Source organism: Anomaloglossus baeobatrachus, chromosome 4 (assembly GCF_048569485.1).
Source record: "Anomaloglossus baeobatrachus isolate aAnoBae1 chromosome 4, aAnoBae1.hap1, whole genome shotgun sequence".
Lineage (NCBI taxonomy): Eukaryota > Metazoa > Chordata > Amphibia > Anura > Aromobatidae > Anomaloglossus > Anomaloglossus baeobatrachus.
Genome location: NC_134356.1, coordinates 437,662,745 through 437,679,510, shown reverse-complemented (window position 1 = coordinate 437,679,510; position 16,766 = coordinate 437,662,745). Strand labels below are relative to the sequence as shown.

Genomic DNA, 16,766 nt, shown 5'->3' with positions numbered 1-16,766 from the left:
TATACTACACCTGTATTATACTACACTCCCTCCATATACCTGTAATATACTACACCCCCATATACACCTGTATTATACTACACCACTATATAATACACCTCCGATATACTACATCATTACACCCCTATATACTACACCTGTAATATACTACATCACTACACCCCTATATAGCACACCTGTAATATAGTACACCTCCATATAGTACACCTGTAATATACTACACCTCCATATAGCACACCTGTAATATACTACACCTCCATATAGTACACCTGTAAAATACTACATCACTACACCTCCATATACTACACCACTATATACACCTCCATATAGCACACCTGTAATATACTACACCCCCATATAGCACACCTGTAATATACTACATCACTACACCCCTATATAGCACACCTGTAATATACTACGCCTCCATATAGCACACCTGTAATATACTACATCACTATACCCCCATATACTACACCACTATATACACCTCCATATAGCACACCTGTAATATACTACACCCCCATATAGCACACCTGTAATATACTACATCACTACACCTCCATATAGCACACCTGTAATATACTACACCCCCATATAGCACACCTGTAATATACTACATCACTACACCCCTATATAGCACACCTGTAATATAGTACACCTCCATATAGTACACCTGTAATATACTACACCTCCATATAGCACACCTGTAATATACTACACCTCCATATAGTACACCTGTAAAATACTACATCACTACACCCCTATATACACCTGTAATATACTACATCACTACACCCCATATACTACACCTGTAATATAGTACACCCCCATATAGTACACCTGTAATATACTACACCTCCATATAGCACACCTGTAATATACTACACCTCCATATAGCACACCTGTAATATACTACATCACTACACCCCTATATAGCACACCTGTAATATACTACGCCTCCATATAGCACACCTGTAATATACTACATCACTATACCCCCATATACTACACCACTATATACACCTCCATATAGCACACCTGTAATATACTACACCCCCATATGTCACACACCCTGCTCCCCATACAGCCTGCACCCCCATATCACACACACACACTACACCCCATACAGCCTGCACCCCCATATCACACACACTACACCCCCATATGTCACACACCCTGCCCACATATCTCACCCTGCCTGTACCCCAACTTACCCCTCTCAAACACTCTGCAGCCCTTCACATCCTTCTGTCAGTCTGCAGCCCTCATATGCCACTCACCCTGCAACTCCATCTTCCCTCATATGCCACTCACCCTGCAACTCCATCTTCCCACATATGCCACTCACCCTGCAACTCCATCTTCCCTCATATGCCACTCACCCTGCAACTCCATCTTCCCACATATGCCACTCACCCTGCAACTCCATCTTCCCACATATGCCACTCACCCTGCAACTCCATCTTCCCTCATATGCCACTCACCCTGCAACTCCATCTTCCCACATATGCCACTCACCCTGCAACTCCATCTTCCCTCATATGCACTCACCCTGCAGCTCCATCTTCCCTCATATGCCACTCACCCTGCAACTCCATCTTCCCTCATATGCCACTCACCCTGCAACTCCATCTTCCCTCATATGCCACTCACCCTGCAGCTCCATCTTCCTTCATATGCCACTCACCCTGCAGCTCCATCTTCCCTCATATGCCACTCACCCTGCAACTCCATCTTCCCTCATATACCACTCACCCTGCAACTCCATCTTCCCTCATATGCCACTCACCCTGCAACTCCATCTTCCCTCATATGCCACTCACCCTGCAACTCCATCTTCCCACATATACCACTCACCCTGCAACTCCATCTTCCCACATATGCCACTCACCCTGCAACTCCATCTTCCCACATATGCCACTCACCCTGCAACTCCATCTTCTCACATATGCCACTCACCCTGCAACTCCATCTTCCCTCATATACCACTCACCCTGCAGCTCCATCTTCCCTCATATACCACTCACCCTGCAACTCCATCTTCCCTCATATACCACTCACCCTGCAACTCCATCTTCCCACATATGCCACTCACCCTGCAGCTCCATCTTCCCTCATATGCCACTCACCCTGCAACTCCATCTTCCCTCATATGCCACTCACCCTGCAACTCCATCTTCCCTCATATGCCCCTCACCCTGCAGCTCCATCTTCCCTCATATGCCACTCATCCTGCAACTCCATCTTCCCACATATGCCAGTCACCCTGCAACTCCATCTTCCCTCATATGCCACTCACCCTGCAACTCCATCTTCCCTCATATGCCACTCACCCTGCAGCTCCATCTTCCCTCATATGCCACTCCTCCTGCAACTCCATCTTCCCTCATATGCCACTCACCCTGCAACTCCATCTTCCCACATATGCCACTCACCCTGCAACTCCATCTTCCCTCATATGCCACTCACCCTGCAACTCCATCTTCCCTCATATACCACTCACCCTGCAACTCCATCTTCCCTCATATGCCACTCACCCTGCAACTCCATCTTCCCACATATGCCACTCACCCTGCAACTCCATCTTCCCTCATATGCCACTCACCCTGCAACTCCATCTTCCCTCATATGCCACTCATCCTGCAACTCCATCTTCCCTCATATGCCACTCACCCTGCAACTCCATCTTCCCTCATATGCCCCTCACCCTGCAACTCCATCTTCCCACATATGCCACTCACCCTGCAACTCCATCTTCCCTCATATGCACTCACCCTGCAGCCCCCTTCCCCCTCATGTCCCCTCTTTTCTTATTACCAGTCATCATGTGTCCACATCTCCTTCAGGATTCAGTATCTTGCTTTCTGCCCGGCATCCTGTGTCTCCTCCCACACAGTCACATGGGCGTGACATCATCGCAGGTCCTGCAAGATGAAATATTCCTCTGCTGTGCTGCTTCTTCTGCCGGGCGGGAACTTTTAAAATGACACACGCAGCGCAGTACTGACAACGTCAGAGCGCGCGCGTGTGTCACTGACAATTAGTGCCGGCAGGGAACAGAGGAAAGACTCCTGCGTTCCGCTGCCTGCACTGACTGTGCGGACCTGCACAGGATCTCTCCCTGCTCGGCACGCTGCAGCCCAGCTCCACTGCACCGGCTGAAGACGGGCGGGCCGGTCACAGAGAGCAGGCGGGCCGGATGTGGCCCGCGGGCCGCCCCTTGCCCAGGTCTGTTTTAATGGCTAACTATTAGTTAGGACTAAGCTTAAGGAATCCTATTCGGAAGCTTTATAACATCATATTTTATCTTTATCTTAGTTAGCCATTAAAAGGTATCAGAACTACAAAAATGTCATTTTTGTTTCTCTCACTGAGAGCAATCAATCATTTTTCAACTGGCTAACACGGTACCAAAATCCTTTTCTTTCTCCTGGGAATGCACAGTGAAGCCGGGTTCACCATTAATCAGATCGTGGTCAGGGGGGCAGCAGGGACGCAGATTTTGCGAGCTGCGAGATTTGCAAAGAGCCAAAATATATTTCCACAGTGGCATGTTTACTTGATTAGAGGGCAGATTAGTCCGGGGACTATATATTGATAGAACAGACTGATACGGACGCAGTCTTTCCAAATATGCCTCTTTTTAATTTCTTTATTTTTAAAGAGGTGGGGGATTCAAAATTTTATGTATATATTTTTTTCAATTTTTAAAAGTTATTTGTTGCTTAACTTTTCGTCCCCTTGAGGGCTTTGAACTTGTGATAATTTGATTACTTGTTTTATATACTGCAGTGCATAAAATGATAGTCCCCTTGCTTCAATGACAACACATTGGCACCATGTAATCATGTTGATTGACAATGGCATTTTAACCTCTTCCCGACATGGGTATTTTTTGTTTTTATGTTTGTTTCGCTTTTCCGTCTTCCAAGAACCATACCTTTTTTATTTCTCAGTCGATATAGCCATTACCTTATCATGTGATGTACTAAAAAATGAGAAAAAAATTCCAAGTCCAGCAAATTTACAATAAAAAGCGCAATTCTGCAATTTGTTTTTATTTACAGCATTTATGCTATGATAAAAAAATTAGCCAGCAATATGATCCTCTAGGTCAGTCCGATTATGAAGAAACCAAACCTGTAGTCGTTTTTTTCATTATTATTTATACAGTGACATTTTTTGGAAGCTTTGTAAAAATGAATAAATAAACTTGTGTTGCCATTTTTCGAACCCATAATGTTTTTGATTTTCGGGCGATAAAGCTGTGTGAGAGCTTGATTTTTGCACTTTTAGATTACATTTTTATTGATACCATTTTGGGGTAAACAGAATGTTTTGATTGCCTCTTATTTCATTACAAATGAAAAACTATAATTCTGGCATTTAGATATTTTTCTCATTGCGCCGTTTACCCATCAGGTTGATTAATTTTAGATTTTTCTATACCGGACCTTTATGAGCGTAGTGATACCACATATGTGTATTATTTTTAATGGGCGAAAAGGGAGGGTGCATTGAACTTATATATTTTTCTTTTTTTTTCCATATTTTTACAAACATTTTTCCATGTATTTGATAGTCTTATTAACCTTTTCATCCCCTGTCAATTTTCCATTTTGTTTTGTTTTAGTTTTTTCCACCCCTTTATAGTTCATTGGAGAATCATGATGACATGCATGGGAGTCATCAACTGACCCCCAGCTGTCATGACAACCCATCGGCACCCCGCAATCAAGTGACGGCCATGCCTATGGGCAGAATCAGTGATGTGCTTCCTGTCAGCACTTGTTAAATGTTGCTATCAGAGACTGACATTGGCATTCAACTGGTAACAGCCATGTGTGGATCTCAAATCCACTCTTAGCTGTAAGAAGCACTTGACAGCTGATTAAATCAGTTGTCAAGTGCTGGGAAAGATTCAAGATCAGTGTGTGAACCCCCATCAAAGGCAGGGAGAGGGCTGATGACATACATGTCGTAAAGCGGTTAAGGGACTTGAACCTGCAATCAGCCTGCATGTCACATAACTGTACATCATATGTCAGTAATGAGTTAATGGTTACTCTGCAGTGATCAGAGCTATCTCCGGGCACTGCTGTTACAGGTAGATCACCACTGTTTTACAAATATGCCGGATCGGTTTAGTTTTGAGCCTACTTCACATATGGCGAGTTGATGTAGACCATCCTATGTTGGGAAGGGGGTCAAAGGGAACCTGTCAACAGTTCCTTTTTACACATGTTAGTTCTAGTAGTTATGGCTGTATACAGTTAGGTCCAGAAATATTTGGACAGTGACACAAGTTTTGTTATTTTAGCTGTTTACAAAAACATGTTCAGAAATACAATTATATATATATAATATGGGCTGAAAGTGCACACTCCCAGCTGCAATATGAGAGTTTTCACATTCAAATCAAAGAAAGGGTTTAGGAATCATAGCTCTGTAATGCATAGCCTCCTCTTTTTCAAGGGACCAAAAGTAATTGGACAAGGGACTCTAAGGGCTGCAATTAACTCTGAAGGCGTCTCCCTTGTTAACCTGTAATCAATGAAGTAGTTTAAAGGTCTGGGGTTGATTACAGGTGTGTGGTTTTGCATTTGGAAGCTGTTGCTGTGACCAGACAACATGCGGTCTAAGGAACTCTCAATTGAGGTGAAGCAGAACATCCTGAGGCTGAAAAAAAAGAAAAAATCCATCAGAGAGATAGCAGACATGCTTGGAGTAGCAAAATCAACAGTCGTGTACATTCTGAGAAAAAAGGAATTGACTGGTGAGCTTGGGAACTCAAAAAGGCCTGGGCGTCCACGGATGACAAAAGTGGTAGATGATCGCCGCATACTTTCTTTGGTGAAGAAGAACCCGTTCACAACATCAACTGAAGTCCAGAACACTCTCAGTGAAGTAGGTGTATCTGTCTCTAAGTCAACATTAAAGAGAAGACTCCATGAAAGTAAATACAAAGGGTTCACATCTAGATGCAAACCATTCATCAATTCCAAAAATAGACAGGCCAGAGTTAAATTTGCTGAAAAACACCTCATGAAGCCAGCTCAGTTCTGGAAAAGTATTCTATGGACAGATGAGACAAAGATCAACCTGTACCAGAATGATGGGAAGAAAAAAGTTTGGAGAAGAAAGGGAACGGCACATGATCCAAGGCACACCACATCCTCTGTAAAACATGGTGGAGGCAACGTGATGGCATGGGCATGCATGGCTTTCAATGGCACTGGGTCACTTGTGTTTATTGATGACATAACAGCAGACAAGAGTAGCCGGATGAATTCTGAAGTGTACCGGGATATACTTTCAGCCCAGATTCAGCCAAATGCCGCAAAGTTGATCGGACGGCGCTTCATAGTACAGATGGACAATGACCCCAAGCATACAGCCAAAGCTACCCAGGAGTTCATGAGTGCAAAAAAGTGGAACATTCTGCAATGGCCAAGTCAATCACCAGATCTTAACCCAATTGAGCATGCATTTCACTTGCTCAAGTCCAGACTTAAGACGGAAAGACCCACAAACAAGCAAGACCTGAAGGCTGTGGCTGTAAAGGCCTGGCAAAGCATTAAGAAGGAGGAAACCCAGCGTTTGGTGATGTCCATGGGTTCCAGACTTAAGGCAGTGATTGCCTCCAAAGGATTCGCAACAAAATATTGAAAATAAAAATATTTTGTTTGGGTTTGGATTATTTGTCCAATTACTTTTGACCTCCTAAAATGTGGAGTGTTTGTAAAGAAATGTGTACAATTCCTACAATTTCTATCAGATATTTTTGTTCAAACCTTCAAATTAAACGTTACAATCTGCACTTGAATTCTGTTGTAGAGATTTCATTTCAAATCCAATGTGGTGGCATGCAGAGCCCAACTCGCGAAAATTGTGTCACTGTCGAAATATTTCTGGACCTAACTGTATGTGCTAGTTCAATATAAAGTATGTTGTGTTGTAGAGATGTGGCCATCATCAGAAATCTAATGCAGAAGATTTTATTGGGAGAAAAGTGTCTATATGACACACCTGCACCGGGGCCTTGGGGCACTCTTTACCGGGCCGCGGTTCCGTTTCTGGGATGCTGCAGTGGCAGCAAAGCCCGGTTCCGTGACCCCGGCGGTGTCAGTTTAAAGGGAGATAATATAATAGTTTGTGACGCCACCTGGGGTATGCGGCAAGATAGGTGCCTCCACTGCGGAATGGGGCCTCTGGGGAAGATGGTGACTCAGCTTGGTTGGTATAGCTCTCCACAGGTAGAGCTAGGCCCCAGGTTGGATGGGAGTAGTAGTAGGTGATGGCGGGGGTGCAGGGTTAGAGGCACAGGCGAATAATGAAGTGACATAGGGATGCAGTCTCAAGGTTTTTACTCAATGTAGCAGGTTGCAAGGTAACACGACTAGTCAGTGACCGCCTTTGGAGTGCTGGGTTCCAATGTCATGGGCTCCAGTCGATCTTGGGTAGTTTGGAGGTAAAGACTGGTGCACCCTTCTAGTGTTCCTTCCCTGGTCATCTTCCTGCGCTGACTTCTCACCCGCCTGTCCCACGCCTACGCACATAGTGCCCTGAGCCAGTGTCCGCGGACCCCGTTGGGTGGCTTGAAGCTCTATCCCTTGGCCTTATGTGGTCACCTTCCAGCGGATTCATGTGTGGGTTTGGCTTTGGTACTAGATGTGTTCTGAGCCTCTGGTTTTACTATCGAAGCGCATTGGTTCTTCTCCTCTGGTCTAGGGACCAGTCCCCGTTCGGCAGCCAAGTCCCTCCACTCCAATATATTGTATGTGGAACGAGGCCTCGGGAGTATGGCACACTTCCCATGGTCTCTAGGACCCCTTCTGTCTTGTGCCTCGGTCGAGCTGCACCAGCTCCAGACCACAAGTCTTCACTCCTCCACTGCTCCTTCTCGACTCTCCTTGTCACTACAGTGTCCCCTATTAACTAGACTCCACCCTCAGGCCTTGTCGGATTAGGGGGAGGGAGATGCCATCACCAGTGGTGGCTATACATAGCATTAATGGCAACAAGCCCTAACCCTGACCTGGTGGATAGCTGCTAATTTAGAGTGTTGTGTGCTTTGTGTGCATACCGGTGGATGACCTCTTCCTTACCCAGGATGGAGCACCACACCTTTGGCTGAGGTGCAGTACCTCTGTGGTGACTGAAGCCTCAGGGACACCACATATACCGCCATATGATTACTTTATGTTGCTCCTGCAAATCATGTCACTCACACCCATAGGGGCGTGCTTACATGATTAGAGACAGGAGTAGTCTGGGGAAATCAAAGCCCCCCAAATTAATCAAGCACTAATTTGCATATTATGATTGCAGCTTCAAGGTTAAATTTTTGTATCCATTTTTTATATTCAGCAATCATTAAGATACAAAAAGGTGCTTGTTAGAAAGCAGGGAAAGGTTGCTATATATGTTAGCGATTGAGGGGGGCTAGAGCAACTGACTGACTGATTCCCTTTAAAACACATATGAACAGCAAAGTGGTTTTACAATAGAAATGGATAAGAAGAGGCTTTCAAACATTTTTATTATTCAGGAGGTTTTTGCATAGACCCTCTCCTTAAAACTGTGTGAGCACAAATCATCTTTCTCAAAGAACAAAGGCCTGGTTTATCTATATTCTGATATGTGTGTATTGTACTACTCATTTGAATTGGCGTTTATAGTTGCTTTATGTATTGTAGGCTGGGAATAGTGATCATGATTGCGGTGATTGTCGCTCAGATCTTGGCAGCACAATTCCTATTTCTCCAAGACAAAATCTCACCAAACGATAAGAACAAGCCATTGGCCATCAATAACAGGTATTCCTTTTATTAGATGTATTCGGTTTATGCTATTACTTCATTCAATGGCTCCGATTCATGTTGACAACTTCAAATGTTGTAGCAACTCAAAGTTATGCAAAAAAATTTGCAACTTGTGCCATTTTTATTCCAGTCCAGGCCAGCTCTGCCAAAATGGGCAAAGTATGCATGGCAAGAGGCACTGCTATTCGATCCTATCTAATTTATCAAAACTTATGCCACTTTAGTGGTGTACATTTCCTAGCACCATACTGGAGTCCGTAGCTGTAGTAACAATTTCTCGGTATGCCCCTGTACAGAAGCAAAGCTGAGTGTGCTTGATAGTGCATAGTTCAGGCCAACATGAGACACTGCCACTGTTCGATACTGTCAATCAAGCCAGAGCCCACCCCAGGAAGCTGGGAGTCAGAGGAGCAGTGCCCTCCTATTCAGAAGACCCATTAATAACTTGGGTTTAGAATTTCTTTTTATTCTAATGGACACAGAAAGGAAAGCAAATCATGTCTCGAATTAACAATATTATTATTGTATAAACTCATAATTTGTTTATTCCTGGTTTTCTTCTTAGGAGAGGATTTCAGAATTTCAGCTATTTTTTCATGTTCTACTCGGCTATCCTTGGCTTTGGTGCATGTGTGATCAGAGTCTTATTTAATGTCCTTTTGGGGAGCTGGATGCTTGCAAGGATTGATAAACCACTGTTCCCAAAAGGGCATGAAGGTACTGACATGGGTGAGTAAGGCCTCGTGCAAGTGACCATGTTTTTGGGTTGAGTGCTCTCTCGGACCAATGTTATTCAATGGGGCAGTGATGACAGAATCTGTGTGTGGAAAAAACATATCAGCATGTTCGATTTTCCTCCAGAAATGGCATGAGACTCACCCATTCCATGAGAAAAAACGGATGTTACAGTATGGCATCCGATTATTACAGATACATTACAATTCTGTAACATTGGAAGCTGAAATGGTCCTGTAAGTTATTAAGGGCTGCTGAGTAATAAAACAGATTGCGCACACATGACAAGTGAGAAAAAAAAATTGTCTCGCTTTTCTGGTTGAAATTTGGACCACTTTTTTTACACATTCATGTGAACCTAGCCTAAGGGGTACTTTGCACGCTGCGACATCGCAGGCCGATGCTGCGATGCCGAGCGCGATAGTACCCGCCCCCGTCGCAGCAGCGATTTCCTTGTGATAGCTGCCGTAGCGAACATTATCGCTACGGCAGCTTCACATGGACTCACCTGTCCTGCGACCATCGCTCTGGCCGGCGACCCGCCTCCTTGTTAAGGGGGCGGGTCGTGCGGCGTCATAGCGACGTCACACGCCAGGTGGCCAATCGGAGCGGAGGGGCGGAGATGAGTGGGATGTAAACATCCCGCCCATCTCCTTCCTTCCGCATATCCTACGGAAACCGCAGTGACGCCGGTAGGAGATGTTCCTCGCTCCTGCGGCTTCACACACAGCGATGTGTGCTGCCGCAGGAGCGAGGAACAACATCGGACTGTCGTGTCAGCGTAATCATGGATTACGCCGACGCTGCACCGATGATACAATTACGACGCTTTTGCGCTCGTTAATCGTATCATCTAGGCTTTACACACTACGATGTCGCATGCGATGCCGGAAGTGCGTCATTTTCAATTTGACCCCACCGACATCGCACCTGCGATGTCGTAGTGTGCAAAGCCCGCCTAAGAGTGAGGTCAGCTTTAGAGATGAGCGAACCCGATGTTTAGCTTTCAGGTCCAACACCGACTTTACCAAAAAAACAAACAAACAGATTTCGAGTTTGGGTGCTTTACGTATGCAAACCAGTCATGCTACCATTGCTGTGCTTGGGTACACTCGGTATGCAGCCCGGTGCAAGCAGCTTTCAGTGATTGAGCGGCTCACACTGTGGGTAGCAACAGCATGATCGGATGTAGTGTGAACCAAACAAAAAAATAATGGAAAAACCCAGCCCACCAATTCCCGGAAGTGTTCTGCTTATGTCTGTATGTGAGCAGAGACCCGAACTGCCAATCAGTGACTTTCACTAGGGTTCAGGTTAAGTCTGAACCCATGGAGGTTTGGTTCACCTGCACCCACCGAACCGAACTTCTACGGGTTTGGTTATCTCTAGTCAGCTTCACATGTCTATCTTTCATGGACCTTGATTTTCAGACTGAATGCAGCTCTACTGATCCAAAACGAACAGCCACATAGGTGTATAAGAGGCTGATTAATCAGGAGACCAGCAGCTTGTCTTGAAATTGCAGTTAGTACATGTGCTCGGAAATGCAGACTTGTGAATCAGGCCTTTTAGATAGCATTGACATAAAAAAACTACCCAAATTCCTCACTTGTTCTCTTGACCATGATATTTACAATATGTACGATATGACCCTATAGTAGAACAGTATAGTAGGATCCTAGTGGACCTATTTAGGCTTTCACAAGATTGATCTTCCTACAGAGCGTTCATCAAATCACCATGGCTTGAGATCGAGCTGAAGGTTGTAAAAAAACAAACAGAAAAAAACCTAGTATGTATACATGTGTTTTACTTTTGTTATTTGTAGTACTTTATATTCTCTGTTACTTTTTAGGGTATAATACTTGGACTGGCATGCTTCAAGTAGACCTTTATCATACTCACCCCATCGTTCTGTCATTCTGTCACCTTCTCACACAAGATGCCAAGTCAAGAAAACTCCACACAGGTCCAGGTAGTTTGCTAGTTTTGCTTCAATAGTATCACTAATTCATTACCCATGGGAGCTCCTTCTGTTGGGTAGATAAAGAAGCCTCACTATAGAAATGTAAATGAAAGCCCTCTGGGAAACTTTGTTTTGCAGTTTTCGATTAACTGGAGAACATATATGAAATATATCCCATATAGGACATATAGACCTTGCTAATTAGCATGATAGCCTTTAAAGGGGTTGATTTGATTAGTTTGGTTGATGTTGCATATAGTGGAGGAAAACATTTATAAAAAGTGTTGTAAGATGTTATGCTACTTACTTAAATATATAATTGGATTTAGTGGCCCTTAAAGGGAGTCTGTCAGCAGGATTTCACATCCCAAACTATTTATATGCTCATGTAGCTCTTTCAAAGACAAGACCAGGAATACATTTACGTGTCCAGTCCATTCTTCAGTTACTGAGAAATCAGAATTTTAATTGATATGCAATATCAATCACATACTGGACATGTAAAAGTATTGCTGGTATTGTTTTTGTAAGAGCTACACTTGCATATAAATAGTTTGGGGTGTAATCCTGCTGACACACTCCCTTTAAAAACCCTACATTTACTAGAGCTCAGCGTTAATAGTTATAATACAATGACTGATACCATTAGACCCCATAGACCCTGATTCATCAAAGTTTTAACACCAGAAAACGGTAATAAAATACGTTGAAAAGTAAAAAAAAAAAAAGTGTACCATGAGGCTGCCAAAAAGTTGCAACTTTTGACATTTTCACAACATTTTTGCCCAGTTCTGGCAAAGTATGCGGAGCTGTAACGGGCAAAAGGTGGAACAGGCGTGTCAACTTCTGCTCGTCTAATTCGGTGGCGTACCTTACACAATAGATCTTACTCTAGTTCCTGACTGGAGTATGACTTGTGGTGAGTAGTGCATGGAGGCACATGCCAGTTTGCCCCTTGCCTGATTCATAAAGAGACCTACACCTCGCACTCCACCTGCTCTGTCTAGACTGATGTGAAGAACATCACTCTTGATGAATCGGGGCCAACATTTTTTTAATCATATTACAGTATCTCACCTATTTGCCTAGCATGGTTTTGTACAAGATAATGGAAGAATGACATATTTACCCAATAAAGGAGAAGTTGGATATAGTGGATAAAGTTGTTCAGGAGCTTTTTTTTTAAATACTACATGTTTTTATTCTGCATAAGAATTTCAATTTGATGTTTCAGATTGGCACTGTCTGGGCATTCATTTCATAAACTCTACTATACAGTGTGTCCATCCATATCCTGTCCACGGCCATTAACTTGAGAACGTCAGCAGCTATAGGCATAGAAGTGGTGTCTAGGTATAGTAAAGTAGCCATGTGCTACGTAATGAAACCAACTATAGCGCCACCTGGTGGAAAACATTGGAGTTAGCATTTTTATCTCGAAAACGGAACGAGATAGAGAAAAAAAGTGAATTACAAAGTTGTAGGGCATCATCAATTCAATACAAATCGACACTTTACATACAGAAATGCTATGATATGAATCCCATGACCCCCCAAAAACATTGAATGCTGGTCACACATATGGCGCTCATTTAACTTTGATGCTCAAAGTGGCCACCATCAGCTGCAATGCACATATGGACTCTGGACAGCATACTGTATCTTGCTGCATCATTCAAGATAGAAGGAAAAAGCCGAGCACTACTTCCAGCTAGCAATTAACACGCCTCATTCACCTGTCACAGTGAGTAGACTTTTCACTCCTAAGTATGGATCTGCAGCTGGCGGTGCAACTTCATAGAGTAAGCATATAATGAGCAGAAGAAAAAACGGGAGACTTGTCAAAGCGCCGGCTGCTGGTGCGAAACAGCTGTCTGTGTGTGGTCCGTGTCTCCCTCCTTCCTAGGATGTTGGTCCTTTTGTGAGGAATAAGTAAGATTTTTTCTGCAAGAAAAAACTGGTGAGTGCCTTCCAGTCTCATGTTTTTTGTATCTTGCTGCATGTTGTGCAATATGGTAGGTGACACGTTTGCACAAGCATCTGTAATACGCCGTCGTAGGTCCTGCAATGTTGGTGGAGGGGTCGCATACACCTGCTGTTTGATGTGACCTCACAGAAAGAAGTCCAATGGGGTCAGGTCAGGTGAGCATTGAGGCCACTCCACGCAGCCACCATACCCAATGACTTGTAGAAAGGTCTCCATGAGGTATCGCTTCACGTCCGCACCCTTGTGAGTTTTACACGTTCTAATCATAGCATTTCTGTATGCAAGGTGCCGATTCGTATTGAATTGCTGATGCCCTACAACTTTGTAATTCACTTTTTTTCTCTATCTTGTTCCATTTTCGAAGTAAAAATGCTAACTCCGTTGTTTTCCACCAGGTGGCACTATAGGTGGTTTCATTGCGTTAACTCATGGCTACTTTACTATACCTAGACACCACTTCTATGCCTATAGCTGCTGCCGTTCTCAAGTTAATGGCAGTGGACAGGATATGGGTGGACACACTGTATATATCATGTGGGATACACGCAACACTAATTTGCTCCACAAGGATACAAATCCCCTGGCAGGGAAGGATACGAAGGGCTTCATTAATTTCCTAAACTGTGCTGATAAAATGAACGCTGAGCTCTGATCAGTTGCTTTGGGCAACAATGGCGGTTTTATTGTAAGACAGTTTTGATGACTTAGGGTTGATTAGAATTATCCTGTAAAAAACACTCAAAGTACACAGGGGTCTGCTTTTTGTAGGCCACCCTCTAGAAAATGATATTATGGAAACGTTCATACAGTTCTCTTTCTTTAATGCCAATCTTAAAAATATTAGATGATAAATAAAGTTCACATACTGTGGTGTGATTGAGGTGTTAACATGTATAGTGTATTACCAGCTTACAATGTAGCTACACTTCCCAGTTGCATAACTAGAGTCCAATGGGCCCCAATCTACTCTCCCCTCCTGCATATTGGTGAAATGTATGGGCTTTTGTAACTTTCTAAATCCTATAAAAACATATGTGTTTCCATCCCCCAATATGTAGTAATGTCACCATCCTGTACTAATGTCCCCCATCCTGGACCCCTTCTAGGTATATATGTCCCAATCCTGGTATATGTGTCCCCATCCTGGTATATGTGTCCCCCATTTTGTGCCCATCCTGGCATACATATCCCCCTTCCGCCACTATTCTTTAACACATTAAAAAAAATCTACTCACCTTCCCCTACTCCCACAGCACTCAGTGTCCTCATCTGTAGCTGGTACAGAGAACGGCAGCTAGCATCGGAGTACTTGCTATGGTGACGCATGAAAGCAATGCCATGAGAAGCCAACATCGCATTGGCAACTCCACCTTCAGCAGCTTTTTTTAAAAAAAAAAACATGACATAGCCACATGAGACAAAGTATCAAAAACATGAAAAAAAAGTGCTATGAAAAAAATGCAAGTAACCTAATTTAGCAAGTAGGTGCAGAAAATCTGAAACATCAAACACTCTTGAAATTGTCATCGTGAGAATGCAGCCTTAAGATTAGAAACTTGTATGCTTTTTGTTTTCAACATAGAAGTTAATAAGATTAGTAAACTATATATATAATTTACCTTTCAGATGTGCTCCAGGACTGCAGGGACAAGCAAAGAAGGATAAAATGGCATTTAGCATATACTTTGATTAAGAACCCCACACTGATGCTATACAGGAAATCAAGAGCCTGCCATTTATCATCTTACCCTTTAAATAAGGATGTTTTGCATGGATTACTGATTAATGTTTTACCTTCTCTAGATAGAAATTGTATTGTTATGGAAAAAGATATAGAAATCTCTATAGACTCTTCTGAGCTTTAGTCTCTTCTTTAAGCTGTTTTACACAAGATTGATGATAATGGTATAAAGAGCCCCAAAGTGCCAGTTATAAGACCATTGTAAAACACACTAAAACACAAAGTACACATTAGTAGATAATGGTTCTGCAAAAGAAAATGTCATCATAATGACAAATATGAATACTGTAGGCAATAACCTATAATGATAAAAATTAGCCCCTTCTTTATTACCCAAATGGAACCTGTCACATTGTAAATTCTGCTCGATTTTGAAGCATCATGTTGTAGAGCAGGAGAAGATTGAAAGAAAAGAGAGAAAAGAGTTTATTTAAATATAATAAAACCTTGATTTACAAGTACAATTCGTGCTGTGACCGAGCTCTTAACTCAATTTTATCTTATGTCAAATTAAATTTCCCCATTAAAATTAATTGAAATGCTATTAATCCATTCCAGACCCTACTTGTTATCCAACATCCTGGTATATGGCTCCCATTCTGGTATATATGATCCTCATCCTGGAACATGACCCCCATCTTGGTATATATGATCCCCCATCCTGGAACATGGCCCCCCATCCTGTTACATATGATCCTCCATCCTGGTACATATGATCCTCCATCCTGGTACATGGCTCCATCCTGGTATATATGATCCCCCATCCTTGTACATGGCCCTCCCATCCTGGTACACGACCCTCCTATCCTAGTACATGGCCCCCCCTCCTGGTATATATGATCCCCCATCCTGGTATATAGGGAGGGTAAGTAGAAGCTGCTCGTAACTCACATCTCTATTCACATCATGAAGCAAAAAAGAGACAGAGCTACAGCTAGTATATTGAAAAATTCATAGGTTGGTGCAGTCTTAAGTTAAGGTATTACTGTACTTCAGAGTAATGGTGGTTCTACTCAGTCATTATCAGTTTATAACACAAGATAATACAAGTTTCAGTATTCACTCAGGACCAGAGTCAGGTGTTATCAAAACATCAAGTGTCTCATTAGATAGAGATGTCTCCACTTAAACCACCATACAGTAGATTGATGTCCGTTCCTCCACAATGTAGAACATCCGGGGTAATAATCCTCTGGTACAACTTATATTGGACAAACAGACATCAAACCAAAGTGTGAAACACTAAGGACTCTTTCAAACGTCCATGATCATGAGTCTAATCTCGGATTTCAATGCATTGACTGGCTGTGCGTCTACCGACTCCAGCGTGACAGCTTCATATATTTCTATGAGGCTGTCACGCTCAGTTAGGTGATGCTCAGCCAGTCAATGCATTGCAATTCCAGATTGGTCTGATGATCACAGACGTCTGAAAGAGCTCTAAAGATTAAATTATTAGGTCCAATATGTTTTACTTACATAAATCTGAGCGTAAAGATCATTTAAAAATAC

At 43.1% G+C, this 16,766-nt stretch overlaps 1 protein-coding gene across 1 annotated transcript in view; it reads left to right on the top strand.

The window, feature by feature from the left end:
• LOC142302488 (stimulated by retinoic acid gene 6 protein-like) overlaps window positions 1-15,909 on the top strand; it is an 85,583-nt gene extending 69,674 nt beyond the window's left edge. Inside the window, exons 14-17 of the mRNA XM_075343561.1 lie at window positions 8,700-8,819; window positions 9,391-9,554; window positions 11,416-11,535; window positions 15,140-15,909. Of these exons, the coding sequence (XP_075199676.1) occupies window positions 8,700-8,819; window positions 9,391-9,554; window positions 11,416-11,535; window positions 15,140-15,378 (643 nt within the window). The 3' untranslated portion in view covers window positions 15,379-15,909. The remainder of the gene's footprint in view (window positions 1-8,699; window positions 8,820-9,390; window positions 9,555-11,415; window positions 11,536-15,139) is intronic.
• The last annotated feature ends 857 nt before the right edge of the window (window positions 15,910-16,766 follow it).